The following is a 25,657-nucleotide window of genomic DNA, read 5'->3' on the forward strand; positions in this document are numbered from 1 at the left end:
AGATTTCTATGTAACTCCATGGCATTATGTATTTATTCATCTCCTGTGGGAGGCAGAGTCATCACACAGTCACATTTCCTATGAAGGGATTTTTCAAGTTGGATTGGAAATGGAATCTAAATTTAGAAGAAATTAAGTTCTGTGATTTATCTCGCACTTTTTGACCGTATTTATGGCATTTATTCTTTTTCCTGTCAGAGTTGTAAAACATACTTTGAAAAACTGTAAACATACAAGAGCAGCAGTGCATGGGTCAGACAAAAAGTGTATTTAGTCTGGGATACAACAACAGGAGCAACACTAACCGTAAGCAAGAGCCTAGGATAGATTAGGAGAAAGCACATATTTTTCATGCTGCCTCTGAGCAGGCTCTACACCTCCAGAACTTTCAGCTGAATGGCTACCTCAGATAGAAGTGGTTTCCTGTAAACCTCGGTGGATTTCTCTTCTGTGTCCATAGCCGTCTCTGTTTTATCCCAGATTAATTTCTAGCATCCATAACACCCTTAGGCAAGACGTTCCACAGGTCTGGTACCCATTGCATGCCACTTCTTTCTTTTGTTCACTAGATTCATTTGATGTCCTCTAGTAGTTAGGTTGGAAGAGATTCCCCCATCTCTTTTAGCAGGTATCTTCTCAGTCTTCTCTCCTCCAGACAGCAGAGCTCTGGTTTACTTCATCAATGCTTGAATGGAAGCCGCTTCAGAATCTGCTGCAATTTTTGTTGCTTTTCTCTGATCCTTTTCCCATCTTTCCTTTCTAAGATGGGGGACCAGAACTGCACACCAAATTGAAGGCATTTGAAAAACACAGCATTTATACCCTCCAGCTGGTGGCCAGTTGATTGCAAACTGGCAAGTATACTGAGCCGTGCACACTGTGATCACATAGCAATAATTGTTCTTCGTCCGTTTTCCTAGATCCACCTTCTGTTTTCCAAAGCACTGATGGAAACTGGGTTGCTTTGCAGAACGTCACTTTGCCTCGGCCTCGAATGCTCGCCAAACCAAAGAGTCAAGTGTTTGAAGCTTTGGAGAATGAATCCAGTGTTGTGTCTGCCTATGATGAGATGGGCTCAGACAGTGAGGATGACTACAACTGGAACATGGCCTTGAACAAACTGCATCGGAGACCTCGGCAATTACCAGACGATTTCTATTACACCCGTTCCCAGTATGGTACTGAATGGGTTTATGGCAACGACCAGTACCAGGTAGTGACCTCCCCTTCCTCTGGGTTATACACCAACACTGAGACACTGTTCTCTGATTCGGAAACATCTTCAGTAAACTCTTCCCAGGAAGCTAAAGGACCTAGCAAACTTCTTTGGTTACAAAGCAGAACTCAAAGCGATATGCCCAGAATGGAAAAAACACATTTCCACGGAGAACTGGATGTAAACTTCAACCCGCAGGCAACCAGCTTGGAGTATTTGGACAGCAGCGAGAGCGAAGAAGTCCGTTATGGTTTAGAAAAGAGATCAAGAAGGTGGAGGAAGAACAAAGTGATCTCTGAAGAATTATGTGAAAGAAAAAATCGCACAAAAGCCAACAAGATGAATTTAAGTCAGGTAATTGTGTTTGAGCTTACTGAGTGCTATCTCAAAGAGAGCTGGGCAAGACTAATGAGGCTATGCTAGCAATAATGTGTGAACAGTGAGTGGGAGGTGCAGGGTTCTTGAAAGCTTTATCCTACTCATGCCTCATAACTGAGAAGAAGCAAAGGCAAAGTGTTACATATACCATGAGCAGGCTTTCCCTCTTTCTCAAATATGCCACTTTAATCTGATCAGTGATATTGTTAACAGTGCTCTTAAAAAAAAAAAAAAAGTCAGGATTTACCAACAACTGTTTACTAATCTGTTGCATTGGGGTTTTTTTTAACTCCTCTGTTCTTGGAATAAGAAATAACTTTCATGCTTGACAATCTTCTGTGTGCTGTTTGCAAATGTCCTGGTAAGGGATAAAGCTAAGGAGCAGCAGAAATTCAGAAAGGGCTGGTGTTTAAAAGTGATGTCTGCTTTTAATTAGTCACTTGGTGATCAGTTCAGGTGTGTTAGGGTAGGTGTTCACAAACTACTTCCATTTCAATAATTTGTAATTTGATTTAAAAAAAAAGAAAACAAACAGATGTCCTGATGAAACCAAGGTCCTACTTTAAGAAATTCCTGATAACCTGATTGGTTATGTACCACAGAAGACTTACATTGCTGTGGAAAATAAACCAGGAAGTGCAACTTTGCTTTTGATGAGAATTATTTTTCTAATTGTAACTTTTTACAAGAAATTGACACTCAAACCACCAATCTCTGTCTGCTTTTATTACTATTAGTAATAATAAGAATTGATATTATTAGTAATAATAAGATTGATACATTGGCTTTCCTTATCTTTTTGAGAGGAGGCGATGTTGCTTAGGGTAGCTGCAATTCTTCTATTTCTGATGGAGAGTGGAGTGGCTTAATTGCTTCAAGTGAGGGCAGTGCCATCATTATGAGTTTTCTTCTTTGATGAGGAGCCCCTGCCTGTTAATTACAGCCTCCTGCCCCGCAGCCAGGTCCAGGGCAAGCGCTGTCTGACTGCCAGTCCCCACGGGATGGCGCTTGGGTTGTATTTATTGCGAATAGCTGCCTTGAAATTACTCAAACTCTTGCTGAGAAACTGCCTGCAAGCCTCACTATTTGTGTCCTGTCCTAACAAATGTAGTTTCTGGTTTTTAGTTTCCTGTATGAATGGAGCTTTCTCTCAAGAGTTTATAGTATAACACGGGTTTGGTTCTGGAGCCTCCAAGCCAGTATTTTGCTTGTTTGCTTGATTTTGGGGCTTTTTTTTTTTGTTTGCTAGGATTACATTAAACTTACCACATAGAGCCACAGTGTGAACAGTAAAGAATATAATGAAGTTTAAGATAGGATCTATTAAATTAATAATAGTACCTGTCAATGTATTGATTATTTTTTATTGTTGTTATGGCTTCTAATGCATTTTTTAATCTGTTAATCCATGAATGAGGTATCACCTCCTCACAAATAGTTCAACACCACCATCTGAGAAGCTCGGCACACAAACCAAGCAGCCTACCAGTAACAGAAACCAAGTGTAGCATTATAGGATGTCATTATCTCTGTGTGTGAGCAGGAACTAACAGCTCTTGCAAATATCAAAACTCCACTTGCTCATTGTAAGGAGGCTGGAAAGCAGAAAGGTGGATAATAGACATACCTGAATCCAGCTGTAATAAAATCAGTACCCTCAGGGTGAGTACTCCCCCAAAAAACAATGTGTATTCATAACACAAATTTAGCTAATGTGGAATAAAACTCTAGGGATGCCAAGGCAGCTTATGACTTCCACCTGTGCTGGCAAATGCAGCAAAAAGCTCTTTAAGTTTCCCAGCCAATGAGTTAGGAAAATTCTTCTGTATGTGTTAAAGCTTAAGCTAGAATTTGGAACATTTTGGTAACAGTTTGACATGTGGCTGAGGTAACACAAGACCTTGCTGCTGCCAAGAGAGGAATACCACCTTCTTGTCTGCCCACCTTGTGGTCCTAGGAAGACTGAGACTTGATGTTCTTCTAATTTCTTTGTAGGATTTTGATGATTTATCAGAAACAGATGTAAGCAGTGAGGATCAGCATCATAACATCAAGCCTGACCTCACAGAAGAGGAGCTTAAATCCAGGTTATTTCAGCTCGCTGCTAAAATGAGTGACAAGGAAACATCATCTGGTGAAGAACAAGAGTCAGAACCTCGAACAGACCCCGAAAACCAAAAGGAGAGCTTGTCTTCAGAGGAAAACGGCAGAAGTATTCAGGAAGAGTTAAAGAAGGTAAGTGGTCATTGTAGAGCAGTGGGGCTAATATTGTAAAAGTTAAGAGTCCAAAAATAGAAACTTTTGATTAGAAAATTAACCACAATTGCTTAAAAAAAACCCGAGGTCCTTTACACTGGGTCAGAGCCTGCAACTCTTGTGCAGGTAAAATGTCAGTGAAGGTGTGTGTTTCTTCCTGTGAGCCTACAGCATCAATTCAGAGCAGTGAACATAGCTTGTACAATACACTTTTGACTGATATTAATGGAATTATGTTAGTTCATACTGACTGAGAAGTGGCTTATATGTTTTTATTTAAAAACATACCTAGTTCTTTTTTCCTCCTTGCTACCGGCTGGTTTCAGTGTGTTTTTTCAGTCCTTTTATTTGCTCTCCTATTTTAGTATCGAGTAGTTCATTCTGATGTCATAGATTCTTCTTTTGCCTCTCTACTGGAATATTTTGGTCTTTTTTAAGGCTTTCCAACACTGTTACTCTGTCAGCTAATAGGCCTCTGTGAGTAATAAGATATTCTAGTGAAACTGAAATCCAGTGTCAGTTCTGATAATGTCTGAGATCTTCCCTTTGTGCCATTTCACCCTACAATGCACCTACAAAGTAATATTAGTTGGTTTTTCCTCATCTAATTTTATTATGTCCTTAACATTTGTATGTCAGTTATTTAAAATAACACAAAGATTAGTATGTTTTTCCTCAGTAAAATTTCCTTAAGTTTAAAACTGTGAGACATACCATGTTCAGCACAAAGAGAATGCTTGGAGTTCCTAATTCTTTATTGGCTTTGGATGAAAAGAGTCTTAGTCATTCATGGTCGCAATATATATTCTTTCTGTCTGTAATGAAAAGACTAACATATCCCAGTGCTATTCATGGTCATTACTTCAGTGGAATTGATAGCAGCACTTGGTCCAGCTGTAGAGAAACAAGCAGGCTGCTTTCATTCTTACTCTTGGCAGTTGTCCTTAAAGATGATTTAAAATCTTCTGACTCATGCCTTCTCTTTGGAAAGGTGGCTGACCAACATCTTCTAATGGAATACAGAAGATGACAGTATATAATGCCAGTTGTGGCTGTGGTAACCTGAAATACGAAGACCTAGCTAAACTCATAAAACATGCAGCAACTTTGTGATGAGTAGATGGCATGTGTCATGGAGGCAAGCATAGAAAACATATTTTCAGGGAACCAGTAATTTTAGGTGCTTTAAAAGACAGATGTTCCGATATGCTGCCTCTTTAAGAATCCTGATTTTTGGAGAATGCATATGTGGGGAATTGCAGATCTTTCAGACCAGCACTTAACGTTCTCGGCCAGAGACCCAGACTTCTGCCCAGGGCATCAAATCAGGCATGCAGGAGCACTAATTCTGGGCCACTAAAATGAGAGCTTGAGTGCCTACAGTCTGCTTTGAGCTCCTGAATACAAATTAGATACAGTGTTTTAGCCATCTTGCTTGTATTTTAGCCACGCTGCTTGTCTTTGTTAGCCTTTAGTCTTCTCATCTCAAGCTTATTCTGGAACACGTGAGCAACATTAAATCACTGGGAGTTCCTAGTTACAGTGCACCTGACCATAGAATAAGATTTCAAAAAGCATGTATTGTGTATTGAATGAGTCTGCACCGTTCAAATTCTGGACTTCAGCTTTTCGTGGAAGCTGGGAATCTCATATAAATCACATGCTGAGCTGGTGCTTTAAAAAGGGTATTTAGTATATCAAGACTTAAAGGGGATTACAGGAGAGCTGGGGAGGCACTCTTTCTGGGAGTGTAGCAATAGGACAAGGGGTAACGGTTTTAAGCTGAAAGAAGGCAGATTTAGATTAGGTATTAAGTCTGAATCCTATATAAATGTTAACCTCTGTAGCTGTTAACATAAATTTTCTGCCCTTTTGTTTAACTGCTTTCCCACTGTCTAGGAAAAACAAAAGTCTTTTGATCTTCATTTAAAGCTGCAGTTTTTATCCACTGTATTGCAGCAGGTGAGAATGCTGTGTTTTGTCTGTGTCTTCCTACATCTCTTATGTAGTAAGAGATGCTAGAAAGTGATATTGAGGGTTTCCACATTTCCCAAGCAAAATTCTGAAACGCAAAATGTTTTCCTAGAAATATCAGGCCTGAGAAATCATACCTTTTGGCCAAAATCAATAACCATTGCAGAAAGTTATTGTATAATCCCAGCTAGCCCTGTGTTATGATGGGAGTGATGAACATAAAGTTGACCTGTGGAGTGGACTGGCTCTCTTATTTGGCCTTGTGATGAGAATGTGGTTTTATCAGTAAAGAAGAACAGAAGACAATTGTAAGGTGTATGATCTTCCTATTCTCATGTACTCACCTTTTATATTAAAAATTTGTAAGGAAAAAAATTAAAATGTTATTTCAACAATAAGATTTTTAGCAGTTTCTGACCATTGTGGTCTTCAAAAATCTTTCTAAGCTCTGAATTTAGAAAATAAACAAAACCCTTAATTCATTGTAGAGATTGTACACTGTGAGTAGGCCCTTTCTCACGTTGCTGCTAGTGTCCATTGCTTATCATTTGTCTAGATGAGAAGAGCATTTGTATTCTGTGCTATTTGAGTCTCAGCATATGAAAATCACATATTAAAACAATTGAGCAAATATATGCTTATCTTGTATTTTAAAATACATATGTTGTCCTGAAACTGGGACAACGTGCTATTTTTATTATGTCACATACAGTGGTAAGCAAATTATTTCTGTAGCATTCTCTTAGTCATAAAATAAGAACTTTTTTGTGTCAAAAATTGATGCTTAATTCAGCAAAACACTCGTCCTCTCAACTCTTTCTTTTTTCCTTACTCTAAGTTTTGTACTATGAATTTTAATCACCTTTTAATCATCTTGGTTTTCTTTAGTAAAAATCTCAAGGAAGATCTTAAAAAATGTTTTTACATTTGTGCCGTGTGATCAGCCTGTGCCCATTATAGATACTCTTACAGAAATCCTGTACAGATTTTAAGATTTAAATATTTTCTTTTCCAATTTGGACCATAATATGTCACCTCTTGGAAAATAACTTCCTTTGTCATGATTATAGGCAACATGTCTCTAGAAATGAAGCATTGCAAATTATTACAGATAACATCTGTAACTCCATTAGGGCAGTGGATTGAATTTGTTAGTGAAAATCTAATACTCAGAATTACCTAACACAATCGAAAAGAGAGACTGTCTTTCTCTGTGTCTTACTTTCAAGCATGTCAGTAGAATAATAGCTCACTCTATAAGATAATTTAGCTTTCCTTTTCAAAATGTGTGCCCCTAAATTAAGACATTGATGTTTAGGTCAAGGCAGGAAGTCTTAAACTTGCACAGAAGAGTAATTCCTTAATATCACAGTTTATCATAGTATACTTGTCTGCTATCAAATATCAAGGCCAATTTGAGCTTTCTTTCCCAGTCTTTGTGGTAATGAGTGGTTAGGGCTCACTCATGAGGGATATTGACTGCGAAATGGGCATGCAAACATGATAGAAGGGCTTGAGGCTGGAGCTCAAAATGGTTGCAAAGTTACAAGTCATCAAGGATGCAGTCAGTACTGCCAGGGCTGCTAGTGATGGAAAGTTTCCCTTTCTCTACTTCTTGATCTAACTGTTGATGTCAGCTGTTCTCTGTTGGAATGCAAGTCACCACCTCCCGTGCCATTTTAATAGATCATAACAATGGCATAACATCATAGAAGCAAAAATACTTTTTTAGTATTTCATTGGTTTTAAAACTCTCCCACAAAGAACTTGGGGAAATGGAGCATCTCCTTTTGACTGTCTTTAACATACTTTTGAGTGTGGGCATTAATTAGCATAAAAAGGATAAATGCATGTTTTCCTCATTCTATTAAATTCTTAGTCTCAAATTCAGTAAAAAAATTAGATTCTCATAATCAGTAGAAACAATTCAAATTTGGACCAGCTGCATCGATTTGATTGGGATGGGGCGGTATTAATCCAGAAGTAAGGTAGCAGAGTTGAATCAGAATGCAACCCAGTGTTTAGAGAAAAATGGTTGCGCTTCGGTTTTCTGTGCTAGGTATTTGGAATAGAGATTGCTTTCTGCATCTATCACATCCACATTAGTTCTTTGACTTGCTTGACAAGCCAGGTGGGAGAGACTTCATCATGGCACGATAGCTGTCTCTTTGAATACTTGATGGACATTAACAATGACCTTTCCTGCGAGGGCAAGATAAATGAGAGAGCCAAGAGACCTTTAGAGCAATTTGAAACGTCCACCTACCAGGATGATCTTGGTGTGCATGTGTCTGTGAATTTTAGGTGATTTTTATGGAACCTTGTAAATCCCAAGTGTGACGTGCATGGTCAGGGAGGGGAGAGGGTTGTGAAGCACTAAAACTCCATGACACTTTTTTTTTTAATCTTACACATGTTAAATAATTATATCTAGAATACCCCCCGAGGTTGGCAAACTGGCCATTTGGAATGGGAGCTGTTTTAACACACACAAAAATATTGAGTATCCAATTTGTCCCATTTGAGAATGCTTGAACTCCCCACATGTTGATTTTATGTCTCTCTCCAGCAGACATTAATCTCTTCTTGCTTTTCCATAAAATGCAGCCCAGGGCAAAGCTGAGTCCTAAATATCCTTTAGCAGAAAGCCTTCACAAAGTTTAGATTTAAATACATTGAAATATTGCTTGTGCGCTTAGGTTTTGGGAGATCTGCCCTTCAGATATACCCTAAGGAAAATATCTTTTTTTTTTTTTTTTTTTTTTTTTTAACACACATTCCTTTACGGTGTTTAAACCCTAGTGCTCTATCCTTGTTGCACTATAAAAGCAGAAGTTTCACAAGCTTAAAAGAAAAGCATTAATGTTGTGACTCCTGCATCTAGCTAGATCCTTGCAGGCTGGGATCAAGATATGTTCATTGGTGCAAACGCTTTATGAACATCCATACAGCTTCCTTGTGCAACGTTTCATGGGAAGCAAATCTTTGGTTTGAAAAGTCAAACAGTATCTGCCACTAAGAACTTACCTCAAAATTCTAGAAAAGCTAAAAATTACATTCCCTTTTCATTGAACTTTTCTTCCCCTATCCATTACATATTGAGAAGGTAGGGTACTTCACTCAAAATCTTCATTTCATAAAGCTTCCTATCACAGAACACTTCACCGAGAAAACAAAACCCAAACCCCCTGTTTTGCACTAATTGGTCTGTAATACATGCCAGTATGGATTCTTATATTCTGGTCTAAGAACACCTTTTTCTAATTTAATCTAATCTTTTTTGGAAATCAATCATTAGCTACAAAAGATAATAAAAAGTTTTAAGAAATAATGAACAATGAAGTGAGGCTACAGTTCTTGAAACAGAACACACATCAATGAAGATGATGAAGAAAATGCAGTGTATGGCCTTTATCCTTTTTTGTTCACTACTCATAGAATACTTGTAAAAGCAAATAATAAAACAAAGTAACATTGATTTCCTCTTCTGTCCTATAAAATTATTGATCTGTTTTTAACCTAATTGGCACTTGTGAAAATAAGTGGTAAAAACCAGTAGGCTGTTTATGAGGTTCAAGTATTTGTTCTCAAGAAGAGAGTCCTAGGCCACCTTGTTCAGGGCTGTGCTGACTGTCCTAGCAAGCTAGAGATCTGTGTGCTGTGGCATACTGTATCTGCTTTGTTCTCCTTCTCTTTAATCTCATCTGTTAATTATTTCTTGCAATTCAGAGAAGTAACAGTGCTAAAGATGCCTTAATGTATTGATGCACAACAATTGAGCACATGCTGTCAAAAAAGTAGGTTTTTCAGTGAAAGTCTTACCTAACATAAAAATGAGCAGCTAATTGCAGGAAAGAGATAATATAAGAGGTTTTCTAGTTAAACCCACCAGAGTGTGTGTGAAGCAAAGAACCATTGTTTCTCCTAAATCCTGCTTAGGAGGCCAGCTGACATCTTAATAACAGTGTTTCTGTAACGTGCAGGCACTTTTAATCAGTTAGACTTTTCTGTACTATAGAATTTACCGTATAGAATCCAAAGACTGTCTGTTTCCTCAGTTTTGATCCTCAGATATTTTGTTTGTGAAAAAATGTATAGATGGGTGGGCCTCAAATTCACATGCATAAGTATTTGCAGGTTTGAGGAATGAATTAAATACAGATTTCAGCTTCCCATGCTTTCTTCTAGGCAAAGCAACACTAAAGCTATTGCACATAAATTCAGGGACAGTATTTCTATTGGCTTTACCAAGCTTTGGCTCAGTCTCCAAGCTGTATAGTTCAGATGTTGAGCCTGATGCTTAAAAGTACATCAGGTGAAATTTTGTTGCCGTCAGAGGAGTTGTCCTGACGCCTAAAGCTCTGTGCGAATCATCAGCATCAAGATAGTTAATTACAAATCACAAATCAGGAACACTGATAAAAAGGCTTACAGTTGTTAAAAAAAAAAAAAAAAAACACAACCAAACAAACAAACAAAAAAAAAGCAACAAATTGGATAAAACTGCATGTTTTTTCCTTGATATTTGATAGAATTTATTTCATAAATATTAAAAAAAGTAAATTTAAATTTTTAAAAAATCAGGATACTAGTGTTTACATGCTTATAGCTCAACCTTTGTTTTTTTGGAGCTATTATATAATTCATAGCAAATACCTTTGTAAACTGCTGTCCTGATAGAGCTCCTGCAGATTGCCCTCCCGTGTTTTGTGGCTGCAATGCAATAGCTCCTGTAGATACTGAGACAGATGTTTCCACATCTGTTTGCCAGGACCCGAAAAGGAAGATTGTGCTTGAAAACCTGTTTAAAACTCTATTGCAAAAATAGCCTTATCTAGCTCACTTGGATTTTAAAGCTGGATATTTGTATGCTCGTTAGGGATAAGATCTGGACCATCCCTCCTGTAGAAATCGTGTTGTGGAAGAATTCCATGTGTACTTTATTTTGCATGCTGTATCAGTGTGCATACGTGAAAAAGGGAGGGAGAAGAAAAGTAGATCCCAATTTCATCACACAGTTCTCGTGTCCGTTCACAGCAGTTAGACATTTATATGGTTTTAGCGTGGCTAAAGCGACAGCTGTGAGCAAGGCGATTTTACACATTACCCCTCGGTGCTAATTTAATGCTGTTGTTGTTTTCTCTGTCTGCTCTTGTAACAAAACAGAAGTACTCTGCTGTCTCTCTCTGCAACATATCTACAGAGGTCCTGAAAGTCATCAACGCCACGGAAGAACTGATAGCAGAATCCACCAGTCCCTGTGATTTCCCAGCGGATGTTCAGGACAGAGGAAGAGGGACGTTCCCACTGGGGACGGACCCTGTCAGGCTCGATGAGCAGCTCACCACGCTGGAAGAAAATGTAAGAACGTGAATCAGCATGGGAGAGTTTCACACGTGTGAGTGTACCTATTGGTATGTGCCGACCAGAAAGGGAAAACACATAGGCACATCAGTGGATGTTCAGAATTCATTTTGCGTTATTAAACAAATGCACAAACAGAACTGAAAATCAGGTTTCAAAGGGGTGCTTAGATGTGTTGTTGGGGATTTTTTTTTTTTAAATCAGAGGTGTCGTAGGTGGGTCAAAATATTAAAAGTTGTTTGTTTACAGGGAAGATGTCTAAATGATAAAGTCTGATATTGTCTTTTATGTGGCCCAGAGAAGTCTACTGACCCTCCACAGATTCACTCCAGCTGTTCACTGCTGCCAGACAGTTCCTCTTACAGGGTTTTCATTGCGAGAAGGCATGAGGCATGTTACAATAAATGCAGCTCTGTAGGGGGTGTGAGCTGTTGACTTCTCCTTGTAGACATCACAGTTTTTGTTATGCAATTGCGTATCAAAAATTAAAAAGCAAACTTTCCAGCTTTCTTTTTTTGCTGGTGAATCTGGACCAAATCTGTTTTGCAATACCATGGTAGCACCCCTGAAATCTGGAGTTCAGCCACCTCCCGCCTCCCTTCTCTTTGGGCATGTGTGCTTTCAGATTATTCCCCCATGCCTTTCATCTGCCAGGTAAGTCTCCCCGGAGTGGGTTAGCAAGCAGGGAAGCTCAAAGGCATGGTGGAAGACGCAGTCTGCACAAACCTCCATGCCCACAAACAGAAAATGCTGACCCCACTCTCTGCCTCGCCCCGCAGGTGTACCTGACCGCCAGCACGGTATACGGGCTGGAGGGGCAGCTGACCAACCTGGAGGACGCCGCTCGCAAGATCAACAGCGTGACGGCAGAATCTGAGCTGGCCGATCTGGAGGATCAGGTGGCCACTGCAGCTGCCCAGGTTCATCATGCAGAGCTCCAGGTGAGACCAGCAGCTCCTCCCTACCTGCAGGTCTCCCACTGCCTTGCCTAGCACTTCCCTTGTGTCCACACGCGCTTACTTGCAATATTCTTTTGTACCGCAATGGACTGATGATCCAAGGATGCTGACTGCATCCCAGCAGCTGAGCAAAGCCTAACTGAGATGTGTCACTCAGCACAGCCAGATGTGCTTTATTTGTTTGTTTCTTCTTCCATCTTATTTTCAGATACAGGAGTGCAACAGCCTGTTACTGCAACACTAACACTGAACCTGCACCTTGCTCCCGTGCATACTCTGTGTCACATGTGTGGTTGTTGGGCTGCAAACACAGCCTTAGGCAGTTTATCTAATCAGCAGATTGTAAAGTACCTTATAAAAGAAGCCAGTGTCAGTACTGTTATACTGAAAAAGACCAAAAAGCAGCCAGGCACTGAGCCAAACACAGAACCAGCACTTCCGAGCCTGCCCTGGAATTTAGCCGCTGAGCAGCACCCATCCCGGCCAAAAGGCGATTGCTCTTGTGGGCTGCAATCTAGCATAGCTCTAGCTGGCTCCAGAAAGTCTGGGGCTCAGGAGAGAACACTGGGATCTGGTGCTAAAAGCTGAACAGGGTGTCATCCTGAATCAGGAGCTGGGTTGTATGTCTTGACACGTCTTTCCCTTTTGACAACATTTGCTTCCCCTAGTCTAAACATCAGCCTGCTTTTCCCCCAGATGTTTTATTTTCTTGGGCTTTTGTTTTTCCTAGCAAATTATTTTCCACTGAGTGTTTTTATATAGTGTGCACCTGCATTTCTGCATGTGTTTGTTTAACATACATATACACATAAATAAGAAATATTTATGATCAAGTGTTGAGATTTTGTGATGGAGGATGTACTTTGCGTGTGCATTAAATTAATTTTGAATTAGGAAATGTGTCCCACAAAGTCATTCTTGGAATGTAGGCTTTGAAAAACACAGCTTGGATGAACTGGGGATTGTGCAGCTAAAGGTAACTGGGAGATGGCAGAAGGGATTTTTCTCTTCTCCTTTTTTTTCCTCAAAAGGTGTAAAATGCCTCTTCCTTGGAGTCACATGGTAGGTTGGGTTGGTTTTTTACTCCGCCTTTACTAACAAATTAACATCAGGACTAAAGAGTCCAGGAAAGTGCCAGAATTGCTGCAGAAGTTATCTGTTTGTATTTTTTAATTGAAGAGAATTTGACCGGGGGGGGAGGGGGGGAGGGATATATTTTAATAGTGGCATCCACAGTAATTTTAAAACTTCTTTTTCCCTCTCCCCATCTGTCTGTCTCTCTCTTATTTTCTTTGAAGATTTCCGATATTGAGAGCAGAATATCAGCTCTCACTGTTGCAGGCTTGAACGTGGCTCCATGTGTTCACCTGACACGGAAACGGGATCAAAAACAAATGAACCAGGTGCCAGAACATTATGTAGTATTCAAAAATACATTGGGGAAATCTCACCTCTTTTACTGTAATGGAGTTGAGTAACACATACTTGTTGTTTACAGATGCATACAATAGACACGTCAAGGCAGCAGAGGAGAAAACTTCCAGCTCCACCGACAAAAGGTGCACTTCAGTTGTTCTGTACATTGTATAGAGAGTCTGGCTTATAAGGTTCAATAGAATGTAATGTTCCTGGTATGTTAGGGTATGGCTGTGAATTGTCTTTATTAAAATTAAGTGGGGTTTTTTTCTTTCATGTTTTCTCATTTTTTTTTCAACCCTGCAGTTATCTTAACTTACCTCTGACAAGTCTAGGACCTGCTTCACCTCTTGTTTTACTCTTGTGTAATTCCACTGGTTGTCATGGCCCGAAACTTAATAACTTTGGAGTATCACAGCCTGCTGGGTTTCATTTAAATTCAATTCAGCTTTCCCCGTAAGTCTTAGGGGAAGTTTTATCTCTCTATAAGCAGTGACTCTTTGGTAGTATTGTTACATCTGCTTCAGTCTGTTATGTGAAAAATCTCCTTTTTTGTATTTTTCACAGGTGAAAAAATAGATGGATCTCCAGTTACCACTGTCAGAACGTTTAACAGAAACTTCATGCTTCAAGGATCTCTAACACAAAGAACAAAAGAGAGGAAAAGCACTGCCAAGGACTTAATGGTAAACTCATAACAAATGTTTGTAAACTGCTGTTAACAGCAGGAAATAGCAAGACAGTGGAATCTGTGTAGGCAGCTATGTTTCAGCATCTCCACAAAACTTCTCTTAATCATTTGAGGAAAAAGAATAGAGGCAGCTCCGAACAAATACAACCAGTGTCCTAGGAGCTGTCTGACTATATGCCACAGTATAGCATTTGTGTACTCCTGAATGTCAGCCTGTCTTGTATGTATTCTGGCTGTCAGGTCTCCAGGAATGTGCTACTGTTATTTAAAAAAAAAAATAAAAAAAAAAAATCAGTGGTCCCCTGCAATTCAGACTTCTGAAGCAGACCCTGACAGAACAAGCTGCATGCTGTAACTCAGCAGGTGAGAGTCACCTTGTATCTCATGGATTTTTGAGAAATGTTCAAAGGTTTGAACAAACAAGCTTCACTGGACAGCTGTCAATCATTTCTTCTAGAGCAGCTGTAGAGGGATAAGGCAAAAAGCTGACTGCTCAAGCAGTGAGCCACTAGATACATGGAAAATAGGCAGGGAGGGGAGAAGGGGAAGGACCTGGCTCCCTAGAAGCTTCAGCAAGCTTTTTTTGTGTTTTGCTCATGGGTTTTTTTTCTTTCCTGTCCCTCTCTGTTCTAGGAACCTGCTCTAGGATCTGCTGTGATGTACTAACCTTACACTTCGCTACTGCCAGTAACGCACTGCCTGAGGCTGTACACTCGAGTGCCTTTACCTAACAGCCATCGCATACGTCCAGATGAAAATGGACCCTCAAGAACCCACAATGCCTCAGTCATAGGGCTTCGTTTGGATACCTCACTGAGCAAGCTGTCCAAGTCTTCAGCATTGTGGTCTGCTAAAGGAAACTCTGCCTTAAAGTTCTCACAGGACTCTAGAAAGGATGCTGAGTTTCACAAGCAAGGCTCCACATTTTGAGATGCACTTTTTCTCCCCATTGATTGTACTAAGTATGTCGTCTTTAAACTGCAGTATGTTTTTGTATGCTCAGTCATAATTCTAGGCTGATATTTGATACAACAAGAAAGAACAAAGCAGACCTGTGATCCATATTTGCTGGCCTCTTACTGTTCACATAGACATCCATCCTGTTGAGCAATAAGAACAACTCTGTGCAGTGGATGTTGCTTTCCAGCTGCATGGTGGGAGTGGAGGATTGCTGTACCTAGCTCTGCTCCCAGGGAGGCAGGGCAAGTTCTGGCAGGGTTCTAGGATGAGATGCAATGTATGTTTGGCAGAGTTAATGTTCTAGCTCCGGAGCTGCATATTTTGCTCACGTATGTCTTGTTGAACTGTGGGTTGGTGGCAGCACATGTGGACCAGATGTCTGTTGGGTTATGATCCTGGCGTCTGGAAACATCTGAACACTGTTGTGAAGCCCACACTTCTGTATGTCTTGTTCTTCTTGGTAGCATTGTCCACTTGGCCGTGTCCAACCACACCGTGGTTCAGAGTAAATTCTGACCAAATTTTTAACAGTGGAAAAAGAAAGTCAAAGTGTTGCAGATGAGATCTGTGCTGACTGGCTGGTGGTTGTAGGGTGGCTGCAACCTGTATGAAATTCCCTGACACTGTTCCCTGGATGTTCTGAGGAGGGGGCAAATAGAGCCCAGACATCTCTTCCTTTCCTAGTCTGTAGCCTGTCACTGGTGCCATGTGCTCCCCACTACCATTGTCAATACTCTGATGTCCAGCTGCATGTAAGGAACCCTCAGAATAAACACAACCATCTTCCCACCTAGAATACATACACGTTGCTCCATTCCTTCAAGGAATTTCCAACTGCCCAAGATCTGACGATGCATTTATTCTGGGTGAAATTATGCCGCCTTTTACTCTCACACAGTCCGAGTTCTCTGGAATTGGTTTGCACACATGTGAGGACAGAATTTAGCCCACTCTGTTTAAAATATAAATATATATATAAAACAAATGGATTTTATTTATATATGCAGTCCAGGAAAGGAGAATAAACAGAGTAGGATGCCTAGTAATTTTTTTTCTCCAGTCTCCTCCTTCTCCCTTGACTGTTCTCGTGTCTGTATACAAGACATTCCCAGGTTTGGGTTTATGCAGGTATGCGTGTTACGAAATGTCATTAATGGTGGTTGGTCTACATATTCGTCTAATAAATAACTAATATTGTGTATGTAATACGAATACAGAAATGACTAATTTTAATAGAATAACTCTGGCTTTTGTTCTGTTAGTGTGATTTAAACAAGCCAGCAATGTCTGGAATAGGTTGTTTTCCTTAAGAGGCATGAAAAACAACTATTATCGTGTTACAATGTTAAATTATTCAGTCTTCTTTGACAGAAAAATGTGTACTGTGTAGGCATTGCAAAAAAAAAAAAAAAAGGAAAAAAATCCCACCTGCTATAAGGCATTTGAATTTTTACAAATGTTTATTGTGCCAAATATGTGCAAAGATATAATTTGCTGTTTTAAAAAAAATCATAAAAGCATATGTTATAGCACACAAAGAATTATTTTGTCATCAAGTGATTTCAATCTTTAGTGTTTATATTTAGATTAATTTTTATAAATGAAAATATTTTAATGGGTAAAATGAAGACTATATGATCTATTTGATTAAGTCTGAGTGAATATGAAGCTTGCATTGTTGTTGTTACCTGCATACTCACCAAGAATTATTGTCAAGAGAAATTATGAAAGAGTAAAAGCAATTTATGAAAAGAATGCCTTTTCAAGGACTTGATTCATAAAGAAAAAACAAAAGTTCTTCTCTGTTGTTTGGATTTATGTGCACTTTGGCCAGGAAGCGTGCAGGACATGCTGCCTGGCCACAAACAACCTGTCCCCCATTAAACCCAGGAGAACAGCAACTCCACAGAATGACCTCGGTTAGCTGCAGGGAGGAATACACGTTAACACACTTGATGCAGATTTTTTTCACTGGGGCTGGGGTGAGAAGTATCCTGTTAGGAACATTTGATTCAACCACTGTTAAATTTTAGTAGTAATTCTAACAAAACACAACTAGAAATGCAAGTTAATTCTAATTTGTCTTTTGCAGAGCAATTCGTGGCCTGAATTTAACCATCAGACACTAGCTAAATTATAACTTTTTTGGATATAAGCCATAGATTAAAACACATTCAAATATTATTGCTGGTACTAGTTGTTAGTAAAGATGAAACATATAAAATTAATAGAACAAATTTAATTACCATGGCAAACATGAGTATTGGGCCACAACCCTAGGCTTATTGATGTGGACTAATGTAGTAGATGGTACGTTGCTTGTGATACTCAAGTAATCCTCATCAATCTATCTCTCCTGCAGCACAGGAAGAATCATAAAGGGGCAGTGGGTGACTCACTGCTACCTTCCTATGGGTGGATGTTGACAATCGATATAAAAACTACACACAGAGCACCAGCATTTCATGCCATTAATGCAGATACATTTAAAATAGTGAGAGCCTTTTATCTTTCTTCCAACCGTTGCTCTTTATTTTTACATATCAACAGCCATTGACTTTGAAACTTGACAGGAAGGTTTTGTGATACACTTAACACTGCAGAGTTGAAATTGCAGCATGAAAGCTGTGTGGTTTTTGGATAAACCTCATGTTACAGTAAACAGCATCAAGGGATTGGTGGGGATGTAAGAAAAAGACACATTTGTATAAGCTATGGTTGCACTCAGTGCTAGTGTCCATGCATTGTCTTTTACCTGCACCCTGAATATATTTCTTTTTGAAGGAACTTGCACAAGGAGCAGAAAGAAGAGCAGCGTGGGATTGCTGGGCAAAAGCAGAGCTGGAGGTCTGAGGTGCAGGGGAGGGCTCAATTCAGAGAGTAGAGGTTGGAACAGGGGTCACCAGTCACTGTCTTCTGTGTCCGACACTTTTTGCTCCCACAAAGCATTCAAGATGAAATCCAGGTGCCTGCTCCCGGGCCTCAGGCTGCCACGGCTGCTCCTCAGCTGCCTCTTCCCAAACCGACCGATGGGGCGAACACCACGGCCCACGTACCAGAAAGGATCGATCTCGGGACCTGGAATTCAAAGCAGTTGGTGAAGCATCTACCGCTGGACCTAAAGGCAGGATTTCCTGAACATCTTGATGATGCCACCCCAAGGAAATGCCAAACCACTGCAAAGCTAGAGGACTGTCAGGAATAGGAATAAATTTCAGTTTAAGTGCATTATATATATCATCCAAGTTCTATGAAAGTCTCAGACAAGGCAGCAGGATTTTCCCCTGTGCATTTTGATGCTTGAACAGAGAAAATAAAAAATCCACTTTGGCTGTAAAGTTATCCTCTGGTATTTATCCAAAATGATGCTATTTCCTTTGGCTAATCAAGGGCTGCGAGCAGGACATTAGGCTTTATATATGCACTTAGAAGTGTAAATGGAAGCAGAGGACCCCACCCCACCATTTCACCGTAGAAATGCCCACCCGGATTTGCTGCTGCACTTTGCCTGACAGCCCAACCGTGACCCTTCAATGCACTGGAGAGCATGGGGTCACCGTATGGGAGTCCATCACATGACATCAAGTGAGACTCGTTCTTACTTCTGTTGTCGATCTGATGTTTAAATGGCCGGCTCTGTCCTGAAGCGAAGCTGAGTGACACCAAGAGCACCAGCACATAGATAGTGACCAGCCTGAAGTGCCTGGGTGACCACTGGGCACGTGGTGTCCACGAGATGGGATGCCACATGATGGAGCAGCGGTGGGAAGACTGTGAGGAGAGAAGCAAATATGGGGAACACAGATGAGTTAAAGCTTTCACGGTGAAGGACGGTGTCAACTGTAATGGTGTGTTCCTATCCATCAGAGCATTGTTACCCTGTCTCTGGCATTTTGGACAAGTTGCCTGGCAGCAGCTCTCCCAGCATCACGCTAGGGACATGTGCGAGGTCTGCCTCTGTATTTCACAGCCTGGAGCCTCTGCCTACAGAAGCCCTGTTTGCTTAAGCATCACTCACTGTAGCTATACTGCTCCAGAGCTGTAGGAAATCCTCTCAGCTACACCTAAATGGAGGCTTCTCCCCACTTAAGGGTGGGATTTTCCCCCCATTGCTGCCTAAGAGCTGTGCTTCAGCAGGGGCAGAGCAGGGATGAAAAGCTTTTGATCTGAGATGCTCCCTAGTACACTGCACAGGCAACACAACAAAAACACCTGGAGGATTTGGTTGTGTCTTTCATTCAAATGCAAAGTCAAAAGCTCCCCTAAAATAAATACCCCCAGTATTCAGTGCAGGTTTGTCTTTTTTTGTTTCTTTTACCACATTGATAGTCACTTCGCAGACAGCTCAGAGGAAAGTGATTTTAACCCATAATTTCAACAGAACTGTGAAATAACTTTTTTTAACTTTACCATCTCATAACAATCAGGACTAAATGATCTTAGCTTCTAAAATCACATGCAATGAATTCTGCCTCTAGTTTCAGTAGGCGTATCTCTCTTGGTGCTCCATGTTTAGCAAAGCCTTAAGTTCAGTTAGACAAAAAGACAATTTCAGGAATCTCTCCAGTGTGGAGAAAAGAACAAGACCTCATACTGTCAGTCTGTATGTTCCCTCCATTTCCAACCATTAAATGATCACCAAAAATTTTTAAAACCTTCCTAGTTTAAACAAAACTTGACACAAGTAAAGTTCCAGGAATAATTTTTTCTCCTGGAGCTCAGCAAAAAAGCACTCCTGCCAACTCGGTCGATGTGCCACTTCTTGGTCCCTAAGTGGAAAAAGCCTTTGATTTTGGTCAAGCAACATCTGTGACAGTGGTCTGGCAATTTCCATCGATGTGAGAAGGAAAAGTTACAGCACATTAAAGCCTCTACTAAAGTGCCAGTGAAGCAGCAGCATCATAGCTTGCAGCAGGTCTGCCTCACATGAGCTGTAGGAGCTCAGCCTGGCTCTCCCTCTGGGCACACTGGGGCTCTCAGCACGCCAAATTCGAGCTCTACTGCAGATCCATCAGGTCTCAACCTACCCTGGATGTCCTCAGAACATGCTATTAACTCTTTAAACCCTAAAATAGCCTCTTACTTGAGGTCAGTGGCTGTGTACCCCCCTCTCCAATGTAAACGCGAATAGCTTTCACGTTTGAAGCCAGCACTGGAAATCCCCACAAGAGATTAAACCCCAGGTGAATCCAGGCCTGGGAAGTTCCTGAGCACAGAGCACAGCTGTGTACATGAATGTAGAAAAGCTAAAGCCCAAAAAAGAAAAAAGAAATCCAGCAAGAAAGAGCCAGGACAAGCACTGAAGCAGAGAGAGGGAGGCACTCACCTGTTTGCACCAAAGCTGCTCTGCAGGTTGATGCTGCTCCCAGCAGAATCCAGGCAGCTGCTGGGAGCTTGCGCCTTTTATACTGGGAGGGAAGTGGGCTCGAAGGGGGAGGGGGAGTCAAGAGGTGGGCCAGGGGGACGTCAGCAGTCCTAGTGAGCAAAATTTAAATTTACAAAGGGAGGAGAAGAGATCGGTGGCTCTATCAGAAAGCCATTGATCAGGGCAGGGAGCAGGAGCTGAAATGCTCTGTCTGAAGCGTGTGTCTGCAGGGGGAAAATTATACTGAGAGGGAAGTGGGCTCGAAGGGGGAGGGGGAGTCAAGAGGTGGGCCAGGGGGACGTCAGCAGTCCTAGTGAGCAAAATTTAAATTTACAAAGGGAGGAGAAGAGATCGGTGGCTCTATCAGAAAGCCATTGATCAGGGCAGGGAGCAGGAGCTGAAATGCTCTGTCTGAAGCGTGTGTCTGCAGGGGGAAAATGCTCCTGGCTGGAACTGAGGTGTGGGGAGAAAGCGGAGACAGACAGTGGGATGCTCTCAGGGCCAGCCAGCTGGAGCAGCCAGGCCAGGTGCCCCTTCCCAGCCCCTGCTCTTCTTGCTGTTGTCCCATCTACCCCTTTCTGCTTGGGATCTTACTCCATGACAGCTCTCATCCAGTTAAGCCCCTAACCCACAGCTGGGGTCAGCTCACCCCTGCAGAAGTTTTAGGCTATGGTGCCATAAAGCACCCGAGTGGCTGATGAAATCAGTTGTGATTCAGCAGCATGCCAAAGCAGATGCTTACTGGTTTTGTGACAGAGAAAATTTAATCTGTATGAGGCTAGTATCTGAAGCAATACTGTATTTTTACAATAGGCATCTCTTCTGAGTGTCATCGCAGCCTTGCTGTTGCAGATCTGGCTGCTTTAACAGCTAAGACGGTGTTTACCGTGAAGGTTTGTTGAGGAGCAGCAGTTGCACTGGCAGGCCTTCCACTCCTTCGGCACCATCCTGGGGAGAGGCCAAGATGTGAAGTGTTACCAGGCTGCCCAGGGACTGCAGGCTCTTCTGCAGAGATCTTTGGAGACACAGGGTTGTGCTGGTGCGACTGACTACCTGGAGAAACAAATTTTAAAGCTGTGCTTAGAAGAGGGGGCTCTGAGACCCAGTCCATAAACTGAGATGGGATAGGAAATGCTGCAATCCCACTAGGATGAGGTAGAAGTTCAGTAGCAAATCTGTTCAGTTTTTCTATAAAGATGCTTCCAGCTGGGAAAACCTCAAAGTATAAATTTCACTATTTCACTGCAGCCACTTCCCAGTAGAAATGAGACTTTTTTTTTTTCCTAGGGCCAATTTGTGGGATACTTGTACAAGGAAGCATGACTGAAATGTTGCCTGGCCCTGCCCTTACTCAATATCCAGGCATCGAGTAGATGACTCCCACCACCACCCGTGGGGGCGTATGATTACTAATTGTGGGGTTTAACATCAATTTCTCATTCACATGTAATAGTTTGCTTTATAAGCATGTGTATGAACACAAATGGTAAAGAAGTCTGAGAAATACTCTTCCATTCTCCAATTTCCACCTAGTAACAGCTAAGTGTCTTCCTCATCCAAGTTCTCAAGAGTTTACTCAGACTACTCAGGATTACAACTGAGAAATATGAAGAGCACTTCAAGTCCATGATAGCACAAAAGACCTTTCCACAGCTAACACAATCAATAACGTATATACATGTTTTCTTCAGCAACCTCCTTTTAGCTTGTTCCCTTTGAACCTTGTGAACACTCCCTACCTAAAAATCAATCTGCATCCAAGAACCAGGCGATGGCTGTGCTTCCGCTGCCCTAATTTTGTGTGGATGTCTGAAGAGGGTATCTTCTTAGTAAGTAAAACCCTTCACGGTTTTTGCATCATAGATCTCTTACTGCTCTCCACATTGATTTTGAGCAGAAAACGTGGGTATCCTTTCTTCATCTTTAGTGGGCAATCACTGGAGCAAGGGCTTTTTCTCTCCAGGATATGTAGGATCCTGTCTTGTTTTGCTGTTTGATCGTATCATCTTAAAACAGAAGTAAAAGCCATTTTCATCCCAGCAGGTGAAGAATTTGAAAATGCCATGAACCAGGGCCTGAGCCATGAATATGCCCAGTCTTCTGTACTGGGGTAGAGCATGGTTTCTGCGTGTGAAATGAAATAAAACGTTGCTGGTTTGTTTTTGATTAGCCTGGAATGAGAGAGAGGGATAAGACTGACACTTGTGCTGTCTGGAGCTGAAATTCCTCAAGGACGTTAAGTAGGAAGTATTTGCTGATTGATAAGAGGCCCAGCTGCACTAACTGAATTTGGAGGACTGATGAAAATTTTTATTCAAATCTATTCAGAAAACCATGTCAATCCAAGCAACTAGACGAGACTGTCAATTGCGTGTAGCTTTATACTGAAGCAGTCCTCTACCAACAATCAGGTTCAGAGAAAAGCCAGGACTGGCTTTAGTTTGGAACTATATTTTTCTTTGAGAAAGAGAACCATCTAGTGGTTAGTGCAGAAGTTATCCTCTTGCTTTCAGTCATCACTGAGCAAGCAATGAACCCCCACAGATTTCAAAGGAAAGCATGTGTATCTTGAAATCTGACCGGGTACTGAAGTGAAATCAAACTGCACATAACCCAGATTCTGCTCAGTTAGACTGGCTATCCAGGTGTTTACCACCAGCACAGTTCCTGGTTTGACCAGTTTTCCCATTTAGCACCTGCTTACTGGAACAACGTTAGCAGCTGGGCACCTCAGGCATGGGCTACAGCTCAAGCCATCAGCCAGTCTCCCCAAAACCTTTCTCAGCAAGCTGTGGAGGCTTTGCACCAGAGTTAGAGCTTGGATGGAAAAATACAAGTCAGGCTTGGCATGGTTACAGCCACCTTCAAAACAGTTCTGTTGGCAGTACAGAGGGAGGATTTCTTCTCAAACTTTCACTATTCTTCCTCCCTGCTAGACAGCCACTGGACAGCTTTCTGCACAGTGGTTTGGGATGCACATCTTCCAAATGCCGCTCGATATTGTTAGTAGAGTCCCTGGTTTTAATCCCTGCATCTTATCCAGTTATAAATAACCCCTGATGAGTCACATACAGCTTGACAGACGAACTGAAATACAGCAAAAGGCAAGCAAGGGGATCTCTAATTGCTATTCAGAACCAGGTTTTGCAACTATTACACTTAAATAGCTTGAAGAGATGACGTTCTTCTTTTCCTGCACAATAGTTGCCAGGTTATATATTAGTCATGGAAAGGCAAGAGTCTCACTCCCAATCCATTGCTTAAACCCTGATATCAAATAGGTATTAGTGAATTAGATAAACTCCAGCCTCAACTCTAGGATGATTAGCTGTAATCTGAAACTTAACAGGCTATTGCCTTTGTTTTAATTGCTGTCCAGTGCCCGCCAAGCTGTGCAATCAGGATTTGTTTCCATTCCCTTTGGAGTTGTCAAGGTTTGCACTTAAGAGCCTGTTGTGGTTTAACCCAGCTGGCAACAAATACCACACAGCCGGTCGCTCACCCTCCTCATCCCTGGGGAGTGGGGGAGAGACTTGAAGGGGTAAAGGGAAAGGAGACTCGTGGATTGAGATAAGAACAATTTAATAATTGAAATACAATAACATAATAATAATGAATTTCATCATGATAATAGTAATAATATACAAATGTGCGATACACAGTGCAGCTGCCTGCCACCCACTGGTAGCAAAAGGTGAGCGGAGGTTTTGTACCGTGGCAAATGGCCCTGCTTTCCCCAAAGGAAAAAGAAAAGCTTCCTTGCAGAGTGCCAGGACCAGAAACTTTCTTTGACCAATGCATGCCGACAATTATAAAACTACTGCAGTGCTGATCCAGGCCTTGGATTGCAGAAGAGAACTATCCCTTTGAATTAAGCAGACTGAAGCTTAGAATAAAAGCCAAATAAAAGAGGAGAAATACAGGTTCTGGCAGTTGTGCCAATGCAACTAGGCTATTGTACATCTGCAAAGCTATTAATCACCTCCCGAGGACTGGCAAGCTTTGCGCATTTTTAAAGACAAACCTCTAAATGCAAACCTTTGAAAACCCACCCGAAAGGAAGGGTGAGCACAAAAGGGGAGACACAGGCAGTTTGTGGGGCGCTAACGAGCTCCCCCAACATATTCATGCGTATTGAGCAGCGTTTGTCCAGCAAAGGTTGGCTTGAGTGACAGGTTTTTTTCCAACATGTTTGAGTGGGGAAAGAGGAATCACTCTCCCAACATCTTGGGAGTTAGCTTGGAGTTCCCATTGGTGCGGGAACACACAGGGATGCTGAATCAAAGAAATCAGCAGTCAGAGTGTGTAAACAGGGATTCCTCTATTTACAGCGCTGGGCAGCACTAGGGATAGCTCCACCTTCCGTGCTCCAGCAAACGAGAAAAACTGCAGAGAATATATGTTGCAATCTGATACATATTCAGGAAATTCCCTGGAATTATTTGACATGAATGCGAGATTTCCTGGAACTCATCAATATATGCAAACGTCCCTTTGCCCATGCGCAGAGGTTCTTTCTGGTGGTCGCCTGCCATCCGCAGCACTAGGGATAGCTCCACCTTCCGTGCTCCAGCAAACGAGAAAAACTGCAGAGAATATATGTTGCAATCTGATACATATTCAGGAAATTCCCTGGAATTATTTGACATGAATGCGAGATTTCCTGGAACTCATCAATATATGCAAACGTCCCTTTGCCCATGCGCAGAGGTTCTTTCTGGTGGTCGCCTGCCATCCTCCGGTGGTCGCGGGATGGATGAGGAACTCTTCCTCACGTCCCCGCTAGCTGAGCTTTCCTCTGATTCCACCTGTGGTGCCCCTTTCCCTCCATCTTCTTGTCTTCCTACTCTTGGAGGGTTGACCAATTTCTTGATTAATTCTGATTGTTCTATTCCTAAACTATTACAGTTAGGTTGAACATTTGCTACTCTAAGACACCTTATGACCGTCCGCCTGTTGCCTAGCTCCACACCGTCCCAGAGCTCATTACAATTTTACACAATTCAGCAGCTTGCCTTCAACGCCAGGAAACGGGCACCAACCCAAACCAAAGGCACGCGAGCGGGGTGTCACCCCAG

General features: G+C 41.6%; 2 protein-coding genes across 2 annotated transcripts in view; one reads left to right on the top strand and one right to left on the bottom strand.

The window, feature by feature from the left end:
• Positions 1–14,920, top strand: part of MYRIP (myosin VIIA and Rab interacting protein) — a 64,319-nt gene extending 49,399 nt beyond the window's left edge. The window contains 9 exon segments of the mRNA XM_010074695.1: positions 921–1,538; positions 2,538–2,556; positions 3,556–3,829; positions 10,991–11,185; positions 11,968–12,129; positions 13,446–13,550; positions 13,646–13,706; positions 14,131–14,249; positions 14,888–14,920. Coding sequence (XP_010072997.1) covers positions 921–1,538; positions 2,538–2,556; positions 3,556–3,829; positions 10,991–11,185; positions 11,968–12,129; positions 13,446–13,550; positions 13,646–13,706; positions 14,131–14,249; positions 14,888–14,920 — 1,586 coding nt within the window.
• Positions 14,921–18,113: 3,193 nt separating this feature from the next.
• On the bottom strand, positions 18,114–19,078 carry PRLH (prolactin releasing hormone). The gene is made up of 2 exons (XM_010074706.1): positions 18,817–19,078; positions 18,114–18,292 (listed from the first exon to the last, which is right to left on the bottom strand). Exons 1-2 carry the CDS (start codon positions 19,076–19,078, stop codon positions 18,114–18,116), a joined length of 441 nt encoding a protein of 146 aa, XP_010073008.1.
• Between the last annotated feature and the right edge of the window lie 6,579 nt (positions 19,079–25,657).

Source organism: Pterocles gutturalis, unplaced genomic scaffold (assembly GCF_000699245.1).
Source record: "Pterocles gutturalis isolate BGI_N339 unplaced genomic scaffold, ASM69924v1 scaffold32581, whole genome shotgun sequence".
In the NCBI taxonomy this organism is placed as follows: domain Eukaryota; kingdom Metazoa; phylum Chordata; class Aves; order Pterocliformes; family Pteroclidae; genus Pterocles; species Pterocles gutturalis.

Excerpts from the sequence above, each read along its gene's own strand:
- PRLH (XM_010074706.1), bottom strand. The coding sequence starts at position 19,078 with ATGGATAGGAACACACCATTACAGTTGACACCGTCCTTCACCGTGAAA. Across the intron at positions 18,293-18,816 it reads ACATCAGATCGACAACAGAA|GTCCCGAGATCGATCCTTTC; the intron begins GTAAGAACGAGT and ends TTTGAATTCCAG.